Source organism: Apteryx mantelli, chromosome 16, assembly GCF_036417845.1.
Source record: "Apteryx mantelli isolate bAptMan1 chromosome 16, bAptMan1.hap1, whole genome shotgun sequence".
NCBI classification, from domain to species: Eukaryota; Metazoa; Chordata; class Aves; order Apterygiformes; family Apterygidae; genus Apteryx; species Apteryx mantelli.
In genome coordinates, this window is record NC_089993.1 from 3472039 (window position 1) to 3485990 (window position 13952).

Consider the following 13952-nt stretch of genomic DNA (forward strand, 5'->3'; position numbering starts at 1 on the left):
AGACTCATCCTCACCCTCTTCACCCTCCTGGTTCAACCCCCCCCCCCCCCAATGGAGGCAGGCTTGGCCTTGAGGGTGGAGCAGTGCAGGAGGCCCAACCATGCAAAGCACTGTCCCATCACCCGAGATCCCAAAGTCTCAGCACACAGAAACCCTGGTCGCCGCTGGCCGCTTTTCTCCAGCAGCAACTCGAGCAAGCGCTCGTGGCCCCATGCTCAGGGGCCCCACAACCACCCCACGGGAGACGCAGGCATCCCCCACTTCCCGCCAGGCAGGGGGACGCGCACACAGCTCACACTCACACAGCAGCACTGCGGCCTCCAAGGAACCCTCCAGCGCTTTGCTCCAGCATTCAAGAACGATCCCAACTGCAACGGATTCAGCAAAGCCATTTATTCCACTTTCCTGCTCCCACAGATCTCTAGATGCAAACCCCCATGAGCGATTCCCCACGCCCCAGAGGGAATTCACTGCTAACCCGCTGAGGTGACGCCAGGCGCCCCGAGCGGGAGCCCCAGCAGCACGGCCACCTGCACAGCGGAGAGTTTCCGCCCATGCTGGGAGAGGTGCTTAACCAGCAGCCTCGTTCCTCAGCCACGGGCACTGCAAAACAAACAGAGCTCTGCGTCACCGACGGGGGCATTGCAAAAAAATAAGGGTTTTGTTCCTTCTGAGAAAGGAAACTGGGACCTGAATTCAGCAGTGCGTCCCTGAAATCAAAGCATAATTCTAAGGCTTCGGAGCCCTCGTGTAAGCACATGAACCCTCTGCAGGGGGCTGTTCAAATTGATCTGGGAAGCTCGCTACAGTTTAATGGCCATAAAAATACATAGCTTTCCCCTGCTGGAGACAAATCCAAGCCCTCCTGGCTGGACAGTACTACAGTGGAATCACGTGGGCAGCAGCTGCAGCCAGCGACTGGTTGGAAAGTTAGAAGAAAGTCTCTAGTCTCCTCACCCACTTTTAATCGATCACAGCAAGAGCAGCGTCACTCCATCGGCTCGGACACCGCCGGCTGCTCCGCCACGGCCTCTGCGCCAGGCCCGGCCACCGGCTGCTCCACTGCCTCGGCCACGGCCACAGCCTCAGCTACCGGCGCAGCTGCCTGCTGCTCCGCCACAGCCTGGGTCGCCAGCCCGGCCACCGGCTGCTCCGCCGGCTCAGCCGTTGCCTGCGCTGCGGCCTGGTTCTCCGCCTTAGCTGCTGCCTCAGCCACCAATTCGTTTGCTGCTTTTGCCGGCGCCGCCAGCTCGTTCGCTGGCCTAGCGGCGGGCGCGTTTGCCGACGCGGCTGTCGCCGCTGCCGCCTGTTCAATCGCCGGCTTTTTGGGCTTCTGCGTGGCAGCCACCGCCTCGGCCAGCTTCTCCTCCGGCACCATGTTCAAGATCTTCAGGGCAAAGAGCAGCTGGAATTTGGCTGTTCCAACGAAGGAGTTCCCCAGGAAGTTTGGCAGCCCCCCCATACGGTCCTTCTGGGTGTACAAGGGGACGCGGACCATTCCCATCACCTGCAAGAGCACAGAGCACAGCTCAGCAGCGGCCGCGGCACCCTCTGCTCGCTGCCAGAGCGAACGGGCACCACGCTCCCCCCCCCCCCCAGCACCCCCACACCATCTCCCCAGTCCCCGCCAGCCCACGGCCCAGGCCCCCCGTGCCACGTCCGACCCCGCACCCTCCTGTCCCAGACACCACAGCCTGCCCTCGCCTGCGCCCAGCCCAGCTGAAGCCCCTGCGCTCCCTCTTCCCGCCTGCCCCAGCCCCGCCAGCTGAGCGCTCTCCCCTGCCCCACACACTGCCCCCACTGCCCTTCCTGCCCCTTGGGGGTGAATCCCGCTGCTCAGCCCCAGCCCCTACCCCGCACTGCTACCCGGGGGGGCCCTACTCTCCCGTCCGTGCCCTGCCCTAGCTAGGGACACCGCAGCTTACCTACACGTCCCCCTCAACAAAGCCACAACCCAGGGCCAAGTGTCTTCATTCGTGCTGCTGCTGAAATCTGTCGGGGGCTACCCAGGCCAACAAGGAGCCCCTAGCTCTCCCGCTCTACCCCGGGGCGACAGCCAGACCAAGCTACTCGGAAGGGAGCCTGCCTCCTTCACTGCCTTCTCGCAATCCGGGGAGAACTCGGGTTACAGCAACACATCACCACACCGAGGGTCACGATTCCAGCCAAGGTTACTCAGCCCATCGGATCCAAGACTGACCTCACGCAGGTCCTTACGCTGAGCAAGTAAATAGGGCTCTTCCTCACGAGGGCAGGCGCTGGGAGCCCTCTGCGCTACAGAGCCCTTGACACTGCCCTAGCGAACGGCCAAGCCTCCTAGCGCTGGCGCTACGCGGCGGTGCACAGCACTCGCCACCAGTAGCTCAAAGTGCGGTGCATTCCCCCGCTCGGCTGCAGAGGACAGCAGCCCAGCAGCCCTAGTCAGGGAAGCTTCGCCTTCCCCGGCGCTAACGCTCAGAGCTCTAGACAGCCCCTCCCTGGATATCCCACCTCCAGCCCGTGGTCTCGGGAATGCACCGCGCTGATCTCGATGGTATGCAGCTCTTCCAGGGTCAGCTGCCTGGCGTAGAAGTGTGCCACCACGCGATGTGGCCCCTCTGTCAGGTGCGAGCACAGATAGTCAGCTTCCGTCAGGCGCACACAGCCCAAACCCAAGCCCAGCACCCGATTCAGACCGTCCTCCAGGGACCAGTAACGGCGATCCACGAACCCCCCGGGAAAGCCCAGTAGTCCGTCAAATCGCATCTGCATCTGCAATAGAGGCGCATCGTGTTAATGGGGCGCAGCAGGGAGCCCCCAGGAGCCTGGGGAGGGGCGAGGGAGGAGCGGGCGCCCAGCCCGGCGCCGGCCAGCCGCCGCCACAGGGCTCCGCGGGGCCCGCGGCGCTGCGGGGGGAGGCCCCGGCCGCCTCGGCGCAGCCCTACCAGCTCCAGAGCATCCAGGACCGTTCGCGGACACCGGCTCCGACAGCCCGCGGCGGGGGGCCGAGGCGGGGCCGCCCCCGGGCCCGCCGCCGCCTCGGACAAGCCTGACCCTACCGCCCTGCCACAAGAAGCTACGGGCAGCCGGGCCCGCCGCCGCCGCCGCCCGCCCCCCCCGCGGGGCCCCGCCGCCCTCCCCGCCCCGCCCCGCCCCGCCCGCCCGCTCGCCCCGGCCCGCTCTCCCCGGGGACCCGCCGCCCCCCGCCCGCGCCGCCGCTCACCAGCACGGCGTAGCGCAGCGGGATGCGCCCGAAGAGCATGCCCGGGTTGGGCGCGTACAGCATGGCGTGGCACGAGTGGCTCCAGCCCGGGCCCAGCCGCATCGCCTCGTACCGCGTCAGCGGCTTCAGCTCGGGCACGCCGGGCACGCCGAGCGTGGGCAGCGGCGGCAGCGCCCCCGCGCCCGCCGGCAGCGCCCCCATGGCCACCATCGCCCCCATGGCCGCCATCGCCTCGCCCGCGCACGCCGCTAGCCCGCACCGCGCACGCGCCGGCCTCCGGCCGCGCCGCGGGGCGGGGCCCGCCGCGCCAGCGGCCACTCGCGGCCCGCCGCGCGCCGCGGGGCCAATCGGCGCGCGGCGGCGCCCGCCAATCACCGCGCCCTTCCTCGTCCGGGCAGCCAATGGCAGCGCCGTCTTGCCGACAAGCGGCGGGCGGCCAATCGGAGCGGGCGTTGTTGCCCGAGGTACGCGCCATGTTAGGTAACCGCCGCAATAGGCTCGGCTGCGCCGGCGCCCAATGAGATCAAAGCTGGGGGAGGGCGGGCCTGCCGGCCCACAATGCACCGCGGGGCGCCGGCCGAAGAGCCCGCCGGGAAGGCGGGCAAGGCCAGGCCCGGCCGCGGGAGGGAGGCCCGTGACCGCGACCGGCGGCTCGGGCGGGCCCCGCCGCTCCTGCCCTGCCCCGCGCTCCCGGGAGCGGGCGGGGCGGCACCGCCCCCGCGCACGGCCCGGCCCCGCCTTCCCCCGGCCGGCCGTTGGGTGTGTGTGTGTGGGGGGGGTTCCTCCGAGCGCCGCGTCGCCATTGGCTGTAAGCGCGGGGGGCGGGCGGGGCGGCAGCCAATGGGGGCGGGGCGGCACGTGGCCGTGCGGCGGGGCCCTCTCGGCCCCGGCGAGGTGCGGCCCCTCCCCCCCCGCCGCGGGGCCCCGCGCGCGCTCCCGCTGCGTCCCCGCCCCCCCGCGCGCGCTCCCGCCCCCTCGCGGCGCGGCCCCGACCCGCTCCCGAGGCAGCGGCCGGCGGGGCCCAGGCTGCCCCGAGCCCACGGGAAAGGGCCCCGGGGGTCCAAAGAGGCGCTGACGCGGGGTATTGCTGCATGGGTTTATTACTATAAATATAGAAACAGCGGGAATCTGGCCAAGAGAAGACGACATCAAACCTGCCCCGCGCCGGAGCGGGCGCAGCCCCCGTCCCGGGGCAGGGAGGCCGGGCGGGCAGCAGGCCGCGGCCGCGGCGGAGGTCTCGGCTGCCGTGGGGCCAGGCCGGGGCGGCCGCCCTCGCGCCAAGCACAGAAAGCGGGAACAAGGCACACAGCAAGGTCACGGCGCTGAGCGACGGCTCGGCACGGGCGCAGGCGAGCGGCGCATATGTACACGGGCAGAAGGCCGGCAGCGGGCCACAGTGCGACGCCACGGCGTCGGGACAGCGCTCCCACGGCCCCGGGAAAAGGGGTCTGGGCCCCAGGGAGATGCCGGCGCAGGGCACCGCGTGGGGCAGGGCTTTCGGCCCCGTCCCACCCAGGCCCGCCTGGCCTCCCCCTGCGGCCGAAGGCAGGCGCTCCCTGCCGCCCCCAGCCCTGGCGCGTGTTAAGGGGGGGTGAGAAACAGCCCTGGCCCCCCCCAAACACTCGAGGGAGCCATCAAGGGTGGTTGCCAGCCCCGAGCGCACAGGGGAGGCTGCGGGCAGCCCTGCGCCTGGGCCACGGCTGCCTAGGGCAGGGGAAGAGGGGGGCAAACGCTGGCCCAGCCAAAAATAAACCCAGTTATAAACAAGGGGGGGGGGGGCCGGGAGGAAACAGGGGCAGGGAGGGCCGCAGGGCGCCGAGCAGCTATGTACAGGGGCAGTGACAGCAAAGGGCTGTGCTTGGTGTGTACAAAATATACAACAGTAGTGTCCTTCATCTGATTTTTACCCCCACCCACCCCCCATAAAAACACAACATCAGCCCCTCTCCACCCCCCACCCCCCTCTCTTCTCCGCCAGCAGACGGGGAGCTCCGGAAACATGCACGTCTTTTTAAAAATCCCGAGCTGTGCCGAGACCGGGCCCTTGGCGAGGGGAGGGCCAGGCCCGGGGCTGGTGCAACAGGCCACGGCGGGGGAGGCCCCCGCCCCCGGCGTTGCTTCCCCGCGGGGGAGCGGCGGGCGCAGCGGCGGCCGCAGCGGCGGGAGCTGCGAGCGAGCAGGCCGGCAGCCCCGCGGCAGAGGTCGAGAGCGCGCGGGGGTCCGGCGGCAGGGGCGGGGATGGCCGGCCCCGCTCACGAGAGGCTCTGCTCGTCCTCCAGGTGAAGACGCGTCTGCTCGAAGAGGAGGGGCTGCGTGGGGCTGCTGGGGCCAAGGCCTGGGAGCGTCTTGGTGAAGTCGGATGAGCCTGAAGGAGGAGGAGAAAGGGGTTCAGCCCCAAGGGTGCCGGCCCTGACGGGGGGCCCGGCCGCAGGGAGAGGGCAGTGTGCGCAGAGGAACCAGGGGGAGTGGAGCGTTCCCAGTTGGCCAAGGAGACCATCACCCTGTACCCTGGCTCGGGTCCCACTGTCCTGTCCTGGACTGAGCCCCACAGGAGATGGGGCTGGGACCTCCTGTGGCCTGCAGTGCTGAGGCCAAGCTCGGGTTACAACCCGCAAGCTTCGTCCCCTCCATCCAGATGAAGACACGGATTCAGCAGCAGTCGGGGGGAAGCGGGAGACGGAGGGGACGCACAGGTGCCAGGCCAGACTGGACCTGCACATTCATGGTGCGCAGGAGCCCACCTGGAGCCGAGTCTGGGCTAGGACTTTCTGCCGCCTCGAGCAGGGTGCTGGTGCTCAGGGACAGCAGGGAGCCCCGCGGGGCACAGGGATCTGGTGACAGGAATGGGGGGACACGGCCCTTCGTGGCAGGGACCCAGCGCAGTGAGACGGGAGCAGGACGGGCCTGGATTGCCCGGCAGATGGGATGTTTGGGCAGGTTTGAGAAGAGGAGCGAGGACAGAGCCAGCAGTTGGGGCTGGCTGGTTTGCTGCCCCCTCCTTCCCTGCGCTGATGGCCAGGAGCAGCCCCGCGGGGAGCGGGGCAGGCTGGCGCGGCGGCTCTCGGCCAGCCCGCCCTCCCCGGAAGGCTCCTGCTGCCCCGCACAAGAGCAACGCGTAAGAAGAACAAGAAGACGTACCAGCTTACTCCTCTATACCAATAGAGCAGGAATCGGGACCCAGTGCTGCCCAAGACAGGAGGAGGAAGGCAGACAGAAAGGGAAGGAGACATTAGAGAGGTACTCAGAACAGACTGCGACTCTACGGAAGAAAACAGGCTGCATCGACAACGGTCGGGGGCCGCACCCAGAGGCCCAGCGTAGCATCCCGCCGCCGCGCCGGCCAGCGATGCCCGCCACCCCACGGCCCCCCCTCCCCGCCACGGTCCTGCCCCGCACTGGCACGGTCTCCCAGAAGCCATCCCGGTTGCTCGCCCTCCCTGGGGCCGAAAGCAGGAGCAGGCTTTCGGGGCCGTGCACGGTGCCGGGAAGCGAGCGCAGGAGGGAGCTCGGGCTGGGCTGAGCAGGGGGCCCAGCCAGCTGGAGCTCGCCCCGCGCCTCGCTCGGCGTGGCTGGGGCGCGGGGAGCATCCAGCCCGGCAGGCCCACGAGTTCCCCCTCCTACAAACAGGAGCTCGGTGCCAGCCGGCAGCTGCAGCCCAGAGAGGAGAAAGGAGGAAGGGGGGGAAGGACAGAGACAAAAGGGTACGGGAGGAGGAGAGAGGGAGGGCAAGTTACCTCTGCGTTAACCCCGCAGCCCACGGCTCCCTGCGGGCAGCAGCTAGCTCTGCACGCTCAGGGAGAGCGGGAGCTCGTGCTCCAGGCTTTCCTTTCCCAAGGCATCAAGGAGGCCGGGGTGCAGCACGCTGACCCAGGCAGGGAAGCAGGCTCAGATATGCAGCCCACAAACTCCCCCCAGGCACCTCCAGGCCTCCAGCTGGAGCCGCGAGCACAGCGCGGCCCCCGTCCCTGGTGCATCTCCATCCCCCCAACGACGCGGCCATTACCTGGCAGGTAGACGTCTACCGGCGGGTCGCTCTCCGACTGCGTCAAGCTCCTGTGCTCACTGCAGCTGCCGTCCTGCAGGACGTCTTCGACGGAGGGAGGACGGCTACCTAGAATCAGCAGAGAGCACAGACCGTGAGTCCCAAGACCAACTCTTTGCAGGGGCACACAGCGCTGAGAAGAGGTTGAGATCTTCCACGTGAGGAAGCTCTCAGTCGCCAGCCTCACAGAGGCCTTGGGAGAGCCTGTCAGACCCAGCTCACAGTGCCAAAGGGTGCCTCTTCTCATCCAGGCTCATGCCCCAAAATGCACCCAGGGCTCCCCTCTCACCCCACCCTCACACCCTCTGGACACTAAGTGCCAGAGACCCGTTCCAATGACACAAGGCACATCCTGCACACCCAGGACACCATCCCACCAGGGCCACACTGGTGCGCACATGGCCATCACCCGCTGGGCAGTGCAGAGCATGGGCTGGCCGGGGGACAGACAACACTGTCCCAGGAGAAGCTGGATCTGCAGCCTGACACTGCTCTCCTGCCATACAATATGACATGTGGTGCTGATGATGGTGAGCAGCAGCCATATGAGGAATCAGGTGCGGGCTTTCCACCAGAGTTGAAACTCCCCAGGCTCCAGGCTCTGAGGTTTTGTCTGGCAGCACCCAAAGGTAACTGCTCTCCCACCCTGTCCCTGAGCAAAGTCTGCGCATGGAAACATGGTCAATGGGGAGGACAGAAGCCCAGCTCTGCTGCCTCGAACACAGCTACTTGTGCAGAGCTTACAGCAAGGAGAGAGGCTTGGCAAAGAAACCAGGCGGATCTGCTGATTTTGCTTCCCAAGAGAGATCCTGGCAACTCTCTCTGGTGAAATGTGGCAGCTCAGAGAAGTAGATTTCAGGGCCTGGATGTTTCTGAACTTGCATGTCCACCCCCCTATTGTCCCCTTCCCAACGTAGCAGAGCCAGAGATCAAGCCAAGGCCTGGTCATCTCCAAGGCCAAGTGCACACTCACCTTGCTGCAGGGACGAGGCCTCCTCGATCTCTTCCCCTGCCATGCTCTGTAAGGAGGAAGAGCACAAGTTACTCCTGCGGGCTGGAAGCCTTTGCTGGGCTTGTCTTCTACTCTAGTGCTCTCCAGAGAGCTGCACACATGGCCAGGGACTTGCTTCAGGGAGGAGACAAGAGGCCCAGCAGTAACACTGCAGCGCTGTGGCCCAGAACGGAGGGGTTTTGCAGTTCCAGTTCTGACATGTGCCAGCAGCAGCCCAACGGCCCCAAAGACGTGTCAGACACACGGAGCGGCTGTGTCCTTACACCATGGGGCCCTACAGAAAAATGGAGGCAGCTGCCCCTGGGCTGCTTGTGCCAACGGGCCTGTCTGTGCCCCATCACCGGGAAAGCGATGGCTCTTCACGAGGCAGCTGCCATGTCCCAGAACAAACCCGCAGACACGGAGTAGCCCCCCGGCAGGGCGCAGACGTACCTCCGGAGAGCTGGTCTCCCTCAGGACCAGCTCGCCCCCGCTCAGCGCTGGCTGCGAGTCGGAGTCCTCGGAGAGCTTCTCTTCATCCTCCTCGTGGATCGGCGACGAGGGAGACCGTAGTGTGCTGAGGCGAGAGAAACTCTGTTTGCAAGTGGAGCGCAGGCCACCTGCCCCCAGCACCCCAGGTCCTGGCAGCCTCAGTGGCAGCGATTCGAGCTGTCACTGCCCCCGCCCTGTTCCTCTGCCCAGCCCATCCTCTGCCAGCAGCATAAGCCAACGCACAGGACCAGGAGCTCAAACTGTTGAGCTAAATTCACCAGAGGTCTCCAGTATCTGCTACAGAGAGAAAAGCAGCAGCACTTCTGGGGCCGAACTGAGCGGTGCAGAGTTCAGGCGCAGCAACGCAACTAGGACAAATCCTGCCTTCTCCTGGAAAGCAAGGGGCCCAGCACCCCAGGCTGCTCCTCAGACCTTCAGGGCTCTAGCTCCACGGTGAGCTCCCTTCCTGGGGGAAATCTGGAGGATGAAATCACGGAGCGGACACAGACCTCACTTTGAAACTATGCCGGCAGTCTCCTCGTTGGTCACAGGCGGCACAGGGGCAGGCCCTTAGCCCCACACCACGCACTAAACGCCGGCACCGTTCCAGGGGCCAGCATAGCCGGGAAGGGCTGCCCAGCCCACAGATACTTGCGGACAGCCATGAGGAGAGGGCCAATCCCAACATCTCAGGGATGCAGCCAGGAGTCACTGCTGGCTCCTAATGCATTTAACAGCATTTCAAGAACAGCTCTGACTCCAGGTCCCTGCTGAAGTGATGCTGAGGCAATTGTGGTGCTTGTCTTCCGGCCCCTTTTCCCCCTTCTTCCCATGACAACTTGTGAATCTTTCTCTTTCGTCAGATCTTTGGCTCCAGCTGGGCTCAGGGCTACTAAGTGTCTACAACTTCTATGTGGGAAGACCATGATCCTGTACCTTCTGCAGCAGCAACCTGCTCCACCTCAGCCCCAGCATGACCCACAGCCAAACCAGCAAACAAGGCTGGTGAGGACAGGTTGGGCTCGGGGAAGCAGAGCCCAAGGGCAGGATGGAGGGATACAGGACACGCAGTCCTGACTCGCCTTGACCATGGTGGAAGGCATTAGGAAGCGCCAGTTAACAGGCTGGCTGCACTAAGCTTCCTACACGTCCGCCATCAAGTTCTCCTGATGCCCCTTTCACTCTAGCCAGGACAAGGCTGCAAACTTCAGCCACCTGGGGCACTGCTGAGCTCTGGGGTGGACTTCTCCCAGCAAGCAATGACTTGCTGTTGATAAGGAGGTGACAAAACCTAACCAGCAGCTGGAACACAGTGAGGAGAACCAGGAACAAACCCAGTTTGATCCAGCTCTGCTTTTCTCGGTGGCCCTGCAAGGGTCACATGAAGGGTTACCCACCCCACAGGATCTACATCCTCCACCACAAAGCCAACAGAGGAGGCCTCAGACAGCAGCTAAAGGATCTCACTCAGCATTTTGCACTCTGAAATTCAGGTCACTGCTCTCCCCATCCTTCTGTTCCTTGGGAACTCCATGGAAAGCTGAAATCCAGAGTTTGGATGTCAAATGCAAATTGAGACGCTAATTGCATAGGAGAGGTAGAGATTTCCAGAGTCTGGGTGAAATCTCCCTGTTAAAAATGCTCTTTCCATTCATGACAAACCCAGCTCTAAGGAGAAATGAGCTGGTTGCCACAGGCTTAACACCAGGGTGGTGTCTCAAGCCTCTCGCCAGCACGAGGACCTGCTGGCCTCCCACCATTACGAGTTAGCAGTGCCACCAACGACAGGAGCAGCCAGAGCCAGAGCCCTCTCTCGTCTCCCAGTGCGTGCGGCTGCAAGCCCTCAGGGCTTGCGAGGGGAGCAGGCCCCTCTGTTCCCATGCTAACCTATCTGGAGACTTGCTCCGCTTGCCCTTTTGGTGGCTGCTCTCCACAGCTCTGTCCATCCCGACAAGCGGCCGGCTTGCAGGGGGCATCCCATCCACCACGCCAGAGTAGCTGATCTCGTCATACAGAGGAGCTGACGGGATGGAGGGGGAAACAGAGCGAAGGCCATTCAGAGCTTCCAGCAAGGAAATGGGCTCGTACCCCGGAGGGATGTTGTCGGAGCTCTGTGGGCGAGAAAGAGAGGGGCACGTTAAGAAACCCTCGCCGGGCTGGAAACCCCCTGAGAAGGGGAGGCCCAGCTGCGCCCCAGCCCTGCACCTCCCACCCTGCACGTCCAGGCAGCCCATCACCACAGCCGCCTCTCCACGGAAAGCCTCAGTCTCCTTCCCCTGCAACAGCCACCCGTCGCCATTCGGGCTGTGACGCTGATGCTCCAGGCAAGTTTCCAGAGCAGTGCTTGAGAGACCAGGCACCTCAGTAAGCTGGGCACCCTGCCTGTCAAACTAAGGAGCTCTTTGGAGAACCTGGCAAGGAGGGTTAAAAAGCAGGCTCCTAACAAAGCTGTTATGAATTATGCTTTAATCTCCTGCACAAAGTTCCTCCAGTGGTTCAGAGACACTTCTAGGATAACAAGCATCCCACTTCTGCCTCCAGCCCAGTGCACACAGCAGCTTCACAGCACTGCCAGAGTCACGGAGAGTCTCCAAGGAGCTCAGTATGTGCGCACCACACGAGAGCTGGCCTTTGGTGCCTACAGCATTTCACTTCACCCATGGACTCTGTTTCCTCATCAGATATGCAGCTTTTCCACCCAGCTGCCTTTGTGGAAAGGCAGGAAAGGGACCACAGAACCATTGACCCTGTAGGGAGGGGAGCAAAACTCTGCACTACTTCCCATTCCTTCTGTAATTCACTTTACAGTCAAAGGGACCCTTCCAAAGCCATTAAACCAACACTAGTTTAACTCCAAAAATCCCCTGATCATAAGGCCCAAAAACTTAGAGGTAAATGGCATTTATGTAGGCAACGGGCAGCTCAGTCCAGCCTGCTGCAAACGAAGAGGCAAGACTGTGGCAGTCCAGACTCAGGTTAACTTAACCTGTCCCAGCACTGCATCCTCAGGGAGGCTGTTCCACATCGTGTCTAAGGTGGTGTAACTGCGTGTTGCTGCTGGACCTGGCCACAAAATCCTGTAGCTTGTGTTGGCTCTCACAACCGCATGGCTGCAGGTGAGCCTGCTCAGCAGCCTGTTCTGACACATCCATCAACTGGGGGGTGAGTCGACCGCTGAACTGACTCACCTGCGGTCACAGGAGCTACCTCTGACAGGGGAGGAGAGACTGAGTGGCACCTGGGGCCAAGCATCAACCCACATCCCCCAGGTAATGGCCCTGTGGCACTTAAGTGCTTGTGCTGAGGACCACAGCTGGGGACTGCGAGATAACCAAGTCAGATGAACAAGGAATCAGTTCACAGTTCCTGCCACTGGTAGGTGTTGGGTTCAAGAGCCATCTCCACAGAGGCGTTTCACTTCCAGGCAGCAGCTTGGAGAAGCTCTTTTGTGGACAGAAAAGTCAGGCTTACATTTGGTACATTGTCTCCTGGCTGCGAAGACCGAGGCTTGAGGGTTCAAAGGCTGCTCGTTCCAGTTTGCTTTGGCAAAAGTTCAGGTTCTGTGGCATGGCTCAAAGGCTGGAGAAGGTTCTCTCAGCCAGCAGCTAGAGCACCCGGGCTGAAAGTTACTGAAGCTCTCAAACAGTCCTAGGGACACTGCTCTTTCCTGGGACACTTACCACTGACCCATCCCTGGAGCCCACTGCTCCAGCAGGAGCACTGCAGGAGCTGGCTGAGGCTTGCAGAGACCACACCAAGCTTGCAGGGTCCCTGTTATTCCCAGCCTTAGGTTTTCTCCAGACCTGACAAGTGCAGGAAGCTACGTCCCTCCTCAGCCCAAGCACCCAGGCTGGCTGGAGCAAAAGAAAACTGCAGCCTCCTTGCTACAGACAACAACTGTGACTGCAGTTGATGGACTACACCAAGGGGACACAAACAGACCCTTCCTGGCACGCGTGCCTCCCTCGCCTTTTATCTTCCCTTCTTCTGGTCCCCCACATTGCCTTTCATGCTGTCCCCTAAAGCACAGTTACAGTAACCCACTCTCTTGCCAATCTGGCGAGTCCCCAACATACAAGCTTCATCTTTACTGTTCCGTACAAGCAAAACAGGTCATTGCAGCCAGCGTTCCTGATGCAAGACCTGGTCCAGCTCTGTCCATCATCTACCTCTACATCCCAGCACCAGGGTGGAAATCACAGTGAGAAGTGCCCAAGCCAAACTGCCAAGGGGATGTGACAAGTGTGGGAAAGCTTTGGATGAGCCACAGGGACAGCGGATTACCCACAGTCCTACAAAGCTATGAAAATATCTTGGCCAGAAACAACATAGCAGCGAGGCTCAGGGCCAAGGGGCTCTGATAGACGTCTGGGCCTGGCAGTCCCCGAGAGCCAACATCAGACCGCTGCAGCGAGCTGCTTCTGTCCCGCCTATTCCTCCACACGCAAGCCGGGGAGGTTAGTGATCGTCCGTGCAGACCGTGAGCATCTCACCACTACATGGAGACAGTACTTGGAGTGTCGCAGCCTGTGCAGGGGCATGTGTCAAACCCAGCGTGTTAGCAAGCCCTCGTGTCTACAACGCTTTCACGTGCTAGTGCGACTGCTGGCAAATAATTGCCATAGGAGCCAAATACAACTAAGTCCACTTACTGTTTCCCTTCTAGGTTTCCTGCTGGGCAGGGAGACAGTGCTCACTTTAATGGACTTAAAGGGACACTGTCAAGAGAAAATCATGTTTTAAACAAAGGTTTTTTTGAGGTTAGTAACATGGAAAGACACACAGCATCTCTTTGCCTTGCTCTGGGTGATGGCACCTGCTTCCTCTTGGCACCACGCTCTGCTTGACAACAACCCTTGGGGTCTCTCTCCTGCCCTATGGCTTAGCCCCCGCTGGAGCAGCAGGGTTACGGAGCTGCAGAGCATAGGTGGATAAAAACAGGCTCTTTCTGTGACAACCCCTTTCTGTTCCCACCAAAGCCTGTAAGATGATCTAGCTGCAGCTCTCCCTCTCCTCGCCTGGATCTCATGTGTCTTGCCAGAGCCAGCTGTGCCACAGCACTGCTCGGGCAGCGAGGTTCTGCCCGCAGCGTGCTGGGGACGTGCGAATCAGCCCCAAGGCTGAGGGCACTGCACTGGCCATCCCACGCTCTCTCCGCTGCTCACCGAGACCCCGATCATCCAGGGGGACTGGCACAAAGAAGTCTTGCTGCTGCCACGCTGGGA

The 13952-nt window shown here is 62.9% G+C and overlaps 2 protein-coding genes across 5 annotated transcripts in view; both read right to left on the reverse strand.

Moving 5' to 3' along the window:
* Window positions 1-378: 378 nt before the first annotated feature.
* NUDT16L1 (nudix hydrolase 16 like 1) lies at window positions 379-3455 on the reverse strand. The gene is made up of 3 exons (XM_067306473.1): window positions 3203-3455; window positions 2491-2751; window positions 379-1507 (listed from the first exon to the last, which is right to left on the reverse strand). Exons 1-3 carry the CDS (start codon window positions 3428-3430, stop codon window positions 989-991), a joined length of 1008 nt encoding a protein of 335 aa, XP_067162574.1. The 5' UTR covers window positions 3431-3455; the 3' UTR covers window positions 379-988.
* Window positions 3456-4284: 829 nt separating this feature from the next.
* MGRN1 (mahogunin ring finger 1) overlaps window positions 4285-13952 on the reverse strand; it is a 61360-nt gene continuing 51692 nt past the window's right edge. The window contains exons 12-18 of one of the 4 annotated variants that reach the window (XM_067306690.1): window positions 13380-13445; window positions 10615-10838; window positions 8689-8812; window positions 8218-8263; window positions 7206-7313; window positions 6341-6385; window positions 5482-5567 (exon numbers count right to left, since the gene is read on the reverse strand). In XM_067306690.1, coding sequence (XP_067162791.1) covers window positions 6345-6385; window positions 7206-7313; window positions 8218-8263; window positions 8689-8812; window positions 10615-10838; window positions 13380-13445 — 609 coding nt within the window. In that variant the 3' untranslated portion in view covers window positions 5482-5567; window positions 6341-6344. Of the gene's footprint in view, window positions 5568-6340; window positions 6386-7205; window positions 7314-8217; window positions 8264-8688; window positions 8813-10614; window positions 10839-13379; window positions 13446-13952 lie in introns of all 4 variants that reach the window. The other 3 variants (XM_067306687.1, XM_067306691.1, XM_067306688.1) reach the window with 3 other exon arrangements.

What these genes read in the sequence shown, in the direction of transcription:
- NUDT16L1 (XM_067306473.1), bottom strand. Translation starts at nt 3,430, where the DNA reads ATGGCGGCCATGGGGGCGATGGTGGCCATGGGGGCGCTGCCGGCGGGC. An exon ending in CGCTGCGCTACGCCGTGCTG is followed by an intron (nt 2,752 to 3,202) that starts GTGAGCGGCGGC and finishes CCTCTATTGCAG; the next exon opens with ATGCAGATGCGATTTGACGG. An exon ending in CCCGAGACCACGGGCTGGAG is followed by an intron (nt 1,508 to 2,490) that starts GTGGGATATCCA and finishes GTGCTCTTGCAG; the next exon opens with GTGATGGGAATGGTCCGCGT.